This window comes from Vigna unguiculata, chromosome 2 (genome assembly GCF_004118075.2).
Source record: "Vigna unguiculata cultivar IT97K-499-35 chromosome 2, ASM411807v1, whole genome shotgun sequence".
In the NCBI taxonomy this organism is placed as follows: Eukaryota; Viridiplantae; Streptophyta; class Magnoliopsida; order Fabales; family Fabaceae; genus Vigna; species Vigna unguiculata.
The window spans coordinates 27,412,042-27,422,028 of record NC_040280.1 but is presented as its reverse complement, the minus strand read 5'-3'; the positions used below and the strand labels follow the sequence as shown (position 1 = coordinate 27,422,028).

Sequence of the window (9,987 nt, the reverse complement as noted above, 5' to 3'; positions counted from 1 at the left end):
TGTATTTAAAATACACGAAATTTGAAAGTATCTGACCTCAGGATTTAATGCATGCAACATCAATCAACTCATGCACAGTAATCCCTCCATTTAACCCTCAAACAGGCGGGAAATCGTAAATTACCCAAATATCTACACAATAACATATCAGCCGGACTGGTCAACAGGGTTTTTTTGGTAAAATACCAGTGCACTTCACGGACAATACTCAGAAGGAGATAAAATGACTGAAAAACCATTAAATTGGACACGTGTCAGCGAGATAAATAGGGGTATTTGGGTATTTTCCAGAGGTGTTTGTTTTCATATATTTTAGAAGGTTCACAAACTTGGCAAGCAAGGAAAAAAATAGACAGAACGAGGTGAAAAAACCCATTATCAATTGATTAAGAATATTAAGAATATTATCCTTTTTATCACTAATAATCATCCTACTAATAAATAAATAAGATAAACACAAATATATACAAACAGTATAATATAAAAAAATTTATGCGTAAATATATACAACACATTAAAAATACTCTCAATCCTTTGATCCAAGTATATTCACATTCTTCAAAACAAAAATTTAGTTATACCTCACATCACTTTACTATAAGAGAATAAGAAAAGTTAAACACTAACTCACTAAAGTGTTTTTAACTTGTGACAATGAACACCATAAACTTAAAGTTCATTATATAGACACTAACATTTATTATATAGACACTAACATTCACTCATAGATCATCGTAGACGATGTAAAATCTTTTGAGAAGTATTATTTTCACCGACTTTAACACAAAAAATATTTTCTTATTATGTTTTAACAGTTTTTTGCTTGCCAATATTTACTATTGCAAAGTCAATTATAAATTACTAAAAGATATATATTTCTCGTCAATTTTATTTTTAAATTTTTTACAAAATTTTGTTATAAATTTTAATTTGCAAAAAATTGTTACCCATTTATTTATAAAAATATTTTGCACAAGATTCTTATCAAATACCCACATTCTTCTCTGCTCCCACACCTATAAAATAATATTTTTCAAGAAAAAGATGCATGCTAAGATACACACCACACCAGATATGTACAGAAGGTGATGATAGACACATCTTACCGAACCTGAATATTCTCATCCTGCTAAATTTGATTGAAATTATTTTTAAAATTTTCAATTGTATTTTTGATATGATTATTTTTTATTGAAATTTAATAATAAATTACATAAAATAGTTTACTTTAGAAAATAATTGTAAAAATCACACAAGTTTGTTTTTGTTAGGTATAAAATTGATATATTTATTTGATTTATTTAAAATTAAAATGGTTAAATATAAATTTTAAAATTGAAATTTTCGGGTAAGTCAGATCCGAACCCAATCAATGATTGGTGAAGCTTAGTTTTGGGTGCTTTACAGAGTTGGAAAGTTTGTTTTATACATGTACGGGAAAAAGACAAGTAATTCTATCACATACGCACAAGATAACAAATCTTCTTTTTACACGTCTGTTTTTAGAATTGGTTATTTTTAAACTTTGATTTAATTTAATCATTCAATTATAAATTTAGTTATTTTAACAAAATATTATAAAATTTAGCTATTGTTTCAAACGTATTTAATAACTTTTGAGTTATTTGTATCATTTAATATATTTATAGCTCAATATTAGCTTCAATACATATTTGAAATATCAAAATTAATTTAATAAAATTTAATTAAAAAAATTAAATCTATGTATTTCTTAAAGTTAAAAGATTAAAATAGATCAATATTTTAAAAATGGACTAATAATTTTCATCGTAAATTAAAAGACAAAAAATATATTTAATTAATTATTAAATAATCATACTTCAAGAACATTGTGAGAGAAGAAAATGAAATAAAGAAAATTAGGTGCTATTAAAATAATTTTACTTCCTGTCTATATTTTTTCAACATTAAAATTTTGTAGAAGTGATATGGGAGATTATGATTAACAGAAATTAAAAAAGGTTTCTAACAAAATGAAAAGTTTATTTAAAATAACTTCGCATGCCTTCCAATCCTTTGAGGGAGGAATTTTATGTAACCCTTACTTTTTATGGAAATTTACATCTTCTTCCAAGGCACTACGTATATTTTTTTCTCTATCCACTATTAAAAAAAAGAAAATCTATACACTAAAAAAGGAGATAGATATTAAAAAATATTTTACTCTTCCATATTTGCTGTGCATACTCATCCTTAAATTGCAGCGTTAACACTATAAGTAAAAGATATGATGTTCTAAACTTTTAAAAATACTGTTGTTTAGGGTATGGTGGTTTTGAGGTAAATCGCACAAATTTTGTTCTCATTCATGTATAAGAAAAAAGGATTAATTTCTCAAATCAAAAAGTAAATATGACGATGGCGCAACCAAATGTTTCCTTAGATGCGAACAGATGATCTATATCTATAACAAAATATATATATATATATATATATATATATAAAATTGTGTTCACATTTTATAATAATAATTTTATTTTTACGATATAATTATTTATTAAATTTTTTAAAATTAATGATTATTTTTACTTATTTTTTATAAAATTATTTTTCTTTTTTTCTTTTTTTATTCATCAACAATTAATTTTTCTATTCATTTCACTTTATTTTTAATAAATATAAATTTATTTTATATATTAACTTAATAACATTATACTATTATCACCTATTAACACTATTATTATCTATTAATATATTATTATTTATATTTAACAAATATGTATACATATACACTATCGTGCCTGGATGAACGCTAGTAATTACAAATAACCTTTTGAAAAATATATTTCAAATTTAAAAATACAAATATAAATATAATTGGTTTTGTGAAGAAATGAATGATTGCATTAGGATGGAAAATTGAAGCTCCATTTTAGGTTAGGATTGGGCCTTGCCCCATTTTCCTCAAGGCATAAGGCTTTTTCTTCTTGCAACCTTATACTAAAATATCATTTTTTTTTTTTACTTCATTACACCAATTTATCCTGAAAATTTTATTCCGGAAGACATCACATATGTCCTAAAAAGGTTGATTCAAAAATTTTGTTCTGAAAATCTCATTCCAATTTATATTTCATGTGTTTTAATTTTTCTTTTTCCAAAAATCTCACTCTAGAAAATTTGTTTCAGAAATTTTGTTCTGAAAATTACATTTAATTTTTTTTTTTGAAAACTTGTTCTAGAAAATTTCCTGAACAAATAATCTAGAAATTATTCTTACAAAAGGATGAAAGGATGAAATCATCATTTTAAAAGTTGTAAGCGTGCCAGAAATTATGGAAGTCCAGGAAGTAAAAGCATGAATGTACGAGCCCAAATATTTTTTTTTATCTTTAGTTTCTTTCTATTTGGTTTTACCGTAAGACAAATATAGGCAAAATTAAAAATTAAGATTAATTTGTGAACTTTTTAAAATATGAAACTAAATCACTATTTTAAAATCAAAGGTAAAAAGTATAAAAAAAAAACATAAATTTGTATGTAGCCTTTGAATGTTATGGTCACGTGTTCTTTGTAAACAATATGAGTGGTGACACATTGCATAAGAACACAAATAAACTTATCCTCACATCTGCCACTGCATTGCCTTACAAATCTCATCCACCCAATCTTAAAATCTCATTCTTTCTCCTTTCATTCTTCACTGCACACACATCATTTCATCACTTCATTAAACATAAACATTACTCTCTCTTTCTCTGTCTCAAGTTTTTACAACATGGCTACTGCGGTAACTGCTGCAGTTTCCTTTCCTGCTTCTAAGTCCACCTCTCTTCCAACCAGAACCTCCATCACTGCCCCAGATAGAATCTTCTTCAAGAAGGTAACTTCCATTCACATCTATTCAACAAAAAGCTTGCACTTTTATCACTGCACTGTAATTGGAGTATGATCCATCCGGTTTTTTGTTTCTCAGGTTTCGTTACAATACAAAGATGTTTCGGTGAGTGGAAGGGTGGTTTCGGTGAGAGCACAAGTGACAACAGAGGCACCTGCTAAGGTTGAAAAGGAATCGAAGAAACAAGATGAAGGTGTGGTCGTGAACAAGTTCAGACCCAAAGACCCATATGTTGGTAGGTGTCTTCTCAACACAAAGATCACCGGGGATGATGCACCTGGAGAAACTTGGCACATGGTCTTCAGCACTGAGGGTAGTTTTTCTCTCAATTTTTTACCTTTTTTTCTTCACTGTTTGTTCATAACATGGATGTTGCTGTAGAAAAAACACTCTTTTTTACTGAAAATATGTATAAATTTCCGATTTTTCAGGAGAAGTTCCTTACAGAGAAGGACAATCAATTGGGGTAATTGCTGATGGGGTTGACAAGAATGGCAAGCCTCACAAACTGAGATTGTATTCTATTGCCAGCAGTGCCCTTGGTGATTTTGGAGATTCCAAAACTGTGAGTTTTTATCAATGTTGAACTGTGTTCCAGACTCTTTTCAATTTTTCACCTTAAAGAATTTGAGATTAGAATCCTATATTTATATATTCAATTACATGTATCTTCTGCAACATCATAGCAGTTAAACTTGCTCAATTATTTATCACTTACTCAGGATTTCAAACTTATTTTCCATCTGATGTATATGATGCCTCCAAAACAGGTTTCTTTATGCGTGAAACGTCTTGTGTACACAGATGAAAAGGGAGAAATTGTCAAGGGAGTTTGCTCAAATTTCTTGTGTAAGGATTACCGGCTTTAGTTTTTGTGTGTATAATATAATATAGGGTCAAAGGATGAAAATCCAATGCAAAACCTAATTTTTTTTCCTTTTTGTGTGCATGTAATTATTGTCTATAATTCTTAATAGATGTACTTAATCAAGCAAATGTGATTTTTTTCTTTTTTTTGGTTGAAATTATATTTACTGGCTTGTGGTCATGCTTATTCAGGCGACTTAAAACCAGGAGCCGAGGTAAAGATTACTGGACCTGTTGGTAAAGAAATGCTTATGCCAAAAGATCCCAATGCCACAGTCATCATGGTACACATTACCTAAACCTCTTCATCTTAATAGAAAAAAAAAAGTTTGTAAATTTTGAAAAGAAGCGTATAAAAATCAAATTTATAATTTTATCCTAACATTTACATCGATTTTTTACTACCATTACCATTGATCTTCACGAATTGTTTTTCCTTAGTTGGCCACCGGAACTGGAATTGCCCCATTTCGCTCATTTTTATGGAAAATGTTCTTCGAGAAGCATGATGACTACAAGGTAAGTGTACCCGGAGACTTATATTGTTTTTGATTCATTGAATATGATACAACAATGTGTATAGTCAATCATTTCAATTTCCTCTGTTACTTTACACTCTAAAGTAAAAGGGGTTAATTAAGTATTTATATATTGAAAGATTGAAGGGAAGAGTTACCATAGAAGTACACAAAAATTCATCTTTCAAAGAAAGAAAACTCTTAGCCTCGTATTTGCTGTATAAGAAACTAGTTAAGAGTTTTTAGTATTATAAAAAGTGTATTTTGTACATAATCAATGTTTGACGATTAATGGGGTGTGTGTAGTTCAATGGTTTGGCATGGCTCTTCTTGGGTGTTCCCACAAGCAGTTCACTACTCTATAAGGAGGTGAGATGAATCAAACTACTGTTTTTATTCAGAAACATCTTCCACAATTTTTTGTGTTTTGAATCTGAGACTTATAGATTTTTGTTGCATATATATGGTGATTTGTGGAACAGGAATTTGAAAAGATGAAGGAGAAAGCACCCGAGAACTTCAGACTAGACTTTGCTGTGAGCAGAGAGCAAACAAACGAGAAGGGAGAAAAGATGTACATCCAAACAAGAATGGCTGAATACGCAGAAGAGTTATGGGAATTACTGAAGAAAGATAACACTTTTGTGTACATGTGTGGATTGAAAGGAATGGAACAGGGAATCGATGAGATAATGGTGTCATTGGCAGCAAAAGATGGTAAAATATAACACTTTCCTTTTACTCATAGTTTATGTCTCATCATAACTCATTGAGTTTGAACTGAACTGATAAATGATGAGGAACTGTATTGAAAATCAATCACTGTTCAGTTTGATTCAATGAGACTTTTTGGGTATCATTCGTTGGTTTTTTTGGTGTAGGTATCGATTGGTTTGATTACAAGAAGCAATTGAAGAAGGCAGAACAATGGAATGTGGAAGTATACTGAACAATCTGTGTTCAGTGGCACTTGCATGGATATGATGTCCCTCTTTCAGCAGCAGCAGATTTATTTTGCTGTTCTCTGTTCTGTAGATAATTTGAGAATCATGGAGTTATTACCATGTTTATGAACAAGCTTCATTGCATGAAATAATTTTGAGGATCATGCAATATAGATGAAATCGACTTCGTTTTACGAATCTCCTTAATCTTTCTTTTGTCTACATTTTGTAGTGCCTAGTTTTTCACGAACTAACCCCTTAACCAAATATTATATTATCTAATTGTGCAGATTATGTTGCCATGTTTCAAAACATGGTTAGGTGTATGGATTAATAATAACTCTAAGATCTTATTTTAGTTTAAACGATAACTTTAGAATAGAGCTTTTGAAGATGCATTATTCTCTTTATACTGTTTTTGTAAATCGAATTATTTTAACATGTTAAAATTTGTTACATTATTAAACATTAGTAACCTTTGTGGTCATTAATTTAAAATCACATTCAAAGTTTTATTTAATTGATTCATAATGAAAGCTTTTATATAAAAGGGCAAAGTGAAATGAATAAATTGATTGTACTGATGAGTAAACAATGAACTGTAACGTTTGGGATATTTATACATCCTTTGTCGGTGTAGTTATCAAATTTATGAATGAATTAAAATAGAATTTTATTTCTCACTAGCAAACTTGGAATAATAATCATATGGGAACAAATGGCGTTCACATCAAACAATTAAAACTAATATCTGGGAAATGGTGGGAAAGGGAAAAATAGGGGGTGTAAATAGTAAGTTATCATGGGCCATTAATTTGTTGTTTGGTGTGGGACTAAGAATGGCTTGGGGACTTTGGTGATATTAAAATAAACTTTTCATTTTGGGCTGACAAACTTTCCATTTTGTCAACAATATGATAAAGTGACTTACGGCAAATTTCGCAACACAATATTGAAATTACTATGTTTTAAAGAAATCATATCTATATAGAATTAAGGATTAAATATGTTTTTAATCCCTCAAGTTTCAATAAAATTTGAAATTAGTCACTCTTCAAAATTTTTGACCAATTTAGTTATTTTAATTATTTTTTGTTAAATTTACCTTACATTTTAAATGCATTTCATGATAGTATTTGAATTATTTACACCGTTCAATACATTTTTGCTTCAATGTTAACTCAAATATTATCATAAAATGCATTTAAAATATCAAATAAACTTAACAAAATTTGGCAAGAAGGACTAAATCATTACATTTTTAAAGATGAATGACTAAATTGGTATAAAGTTTTAAAAAATGACTAATTTTAAAATTTAGTGAAACTTGAGGGACCAAAAACATATTTAACCCTAGAATTAATTATCCCACGATAGAGTTCTTCCATTATCTCAAACCTCATAAACAACAATCATACACTATTATACTAAAATAAGTAAAATTGTTTATTTTAGCCTGATTAAGTATAACTTTCAAACTACATGTCAAATCAAAAAAATTTAAAAGCCCATAATAATATTAAGTAAAAAAAGTATTACAATCTATAGTTTTTTTTTTTAATTATTAAAATGTGTTTTCTTTCTTCATTCTTTTTCTCAAATCAAACAAACTGAAAGGTGATATTAGTGCATGAGAAATTTCACATTTTTACATTTTAGAATCAAGTTTTATTGACAAGTAACAAAGTAGTTGTGTAAAATATCTTCAAACAAGTGCAGATCAAACTTTATAATAATACATACTATAAAGTAAGATCCTATATAAAATTCATTCACATTCATCTATTTGAACGTAACATAAAAATTTATATTGTGTTTTTCTCTGTGTAAAAAGAACTTCTCTAAGTATCAATGTGATATTTTTTTATCTTTTTTTTTTTTTTTGGTGCTATGAACATGTTACTTCTAATTGAGTGAACATTAGGTCCTGTTGTAAAGACACGACACTCCTTATGCCATGTCATCCTTTATAAAAAAAAAAATTATCTGTTTTGTTGCTGAGGAAAAAAAAATAACAAAAGAATTATACCTAAAAGAAATCATAACAGAATCACCGTCACTGATACAGAATTTGAGTCATAAAGCCCATGATCTAGGTTCACATGCGACGGTTCTAAAAGTTATACCTAATTTAGCCATTCACTTTATATACCTACACTAATTTACTTCTTTGAATCTACAAAAAATAAACTAAAATATCACTAATGTTTTTCAGATAAACTTTTCCTGATAAGTCAAATAAAAAAGATATGATACATTGATTGGCTTTTCATAAATGATAATGTTTTGTTGACGCTGGTTATCATAATTTCGAAAAGAACATTTTAGGACTTATAAAAGTAAAAGTTTACATGGCTACGAAATTCATCATCTTCTGTTTCCAACTTGTGCCAATCTAAATATGCAAGTAGATAAAAAAGAATTAAAAGTTATTAGGATTGATTGATTAAAAAAATATAGTAGAAAATATAAATGTGGTGGTAGATTGATCTCTTACCAACTTGTGCTAGATGTAGAAAATGAAATGAAGCAACTAACAAAAAAATTGAAAACAAAGACTTTAATTTCTTATGTCATCACTGAAGAGCTTACGTCACATCCCCAAGACACAGCAAAGGCCGTAATACAGGACCGTTAACGTTGTTGACCTTTCATCAATTCACAGGACACATATGTAACTGCTACAATTAACATGCAACTAACTTGGTAAGTTGGTAACTTGCATCTTTGTGAATGTTACATTTCTATTTTCTTTAGTTAGTTGTAACACAAATCTCTGCTACGTGCTGTCAGTATTCTGACACAGTGGTGAGATATTTTTTCTTCTTTTGTTTGAGACACAAATTTCAAAACAACTTGAAACGAAAAATTGTCTTTAGTGGTTTCAAAATTTTCAGTATTTTCGGCTTATTCAGAAAATATCTTTGGTCTTATTACTTTGCTGTTGCATAGATCATACTTTGTTTTCGTTTTGAATGCCACGTTCCAGTGGTTTACTGGTTTGGTAGTTAGTTGTTGCGTGATATGGGCTGGTACTGTGCACTGTGATGTTTTTCATCTACCTTTTCAGATTTTTTTGGGCCGTGTTCAAGTCCAATACTGAGCGACAAATTACAATTTTTTATCACAAAAAAATTGTATAATAATTTCATATTACTCATTCAAAAAAGCCGGTGAGATTTATAATAGATTGATCTGTACGGGTATTTTATAATATGAGTAGAAGTGTGGGTTTGGTTTTGAGATTGCAAACAGCAATTTTAAAAAACTAATTTATTGAAGTTTATTATTTAGCAACAGAGAAAGGATAAGTTATTGAAGAATGAAAAATAAAAGGGAGAATGCATGTGAGCATATGATGGATGGATGGTCCATGTGAAGGGACAAAAATCACATGGAATAAGTACTTCTACTGTCTTATGTCTTATATTTGAACTTTCAGTCCTCCACTTGACCTCCACTGAACCACCCTCAATCCTACGTTATTTCAAAGGAAAAAAATGATAATAGTGGCTTCAAGTGCACGAGTATCAAAGCTTCTTCCCATAATTATTCACATTTTTGCCTAGCCGTCCTTTTTCAGCTCCAATTCAAGCACTGTTTTTTATTCCTTCCCAACCCCAACCCCAACCCCAACCCCATACCCTTCATTATTATATTTTTTGTCATTTTATATACTTATATTAAGGTTCCTCCAATCTAGGGCCTATGTGAAATCGTCACAAATAAACCAGACATCGCCGACCTTCACATTGGCGGTTTATGCATGCATGTGCACTGCTACACTTGGTCCCACACC

The 9,987-nt window shown here is 29.3% G+C and overlaps 1 protein-coding gene across 1 annotated transcript; it reads left to right on the top strand.

Moving 5' to 3' along the window:
• The first annotated feature begins 3,551 nt into the window (after positions 1 to 3,551).
• On the top strand, positions 3,552 to 6,395 carry LOC114168362 (ferredoxin--NADP reductase, leaf isozyme, chloroplastic). Its single transcript, XM_028053149.1, has 9 exons — positions 3,552 to 3,844; positions 3,938 to 4,172; positions 4,291 to 4,424; positions 4,630 to 4,708; positions 4,919 to 5,010; positions 5,168 to 5,245; positions 5,551 to 5,613; positions 5,727 to 5,961; positions 6,126 to 6,395. The coding sequence occupies exons 1-9, from the start codon at positions 3,740 to 3,742 to the stop codon at positions 6,191 to 6,193; spliced, it is 1,089 nt and encodes a 362-aa protein (XP_027908950.1). The 5' UTR covers positions 3,552 to 3,739; the 3' UTR covers positions 6,194 to 6,395.
• The last annotated feature ends 3,592 nt before the right edge of the window (positions 6,396 to 9,987 follow it).

What these genes read in the sequence shown, in the direction of transcription:
- LOC114168362 (XM_028053149.1), top strand. Translation starts at nt 3,740, where the DNA reads ATGGCTACTGCGGTAACTGCTGCAGTTTCCTTTCCTGCTTCTAAGTCC. An exon ending in CCAATGCCACAGTCATCATG is followed by an intron (nt 5,011 to 5,167) that starts GTACACATTACC and finishes GTTTTTCCTTAG; the next exon opens with TTGGCCACCGGAACTGGAAT. An exon ending in GTCATTGGCAGCAAAAGATG is followed by an intron (nt 5,962 to 6,125) that starts GTAAAATATAAC and finishes TTTTTGGTGTAG; the next exon opens with GTATCGATTGGTTTGATTAC.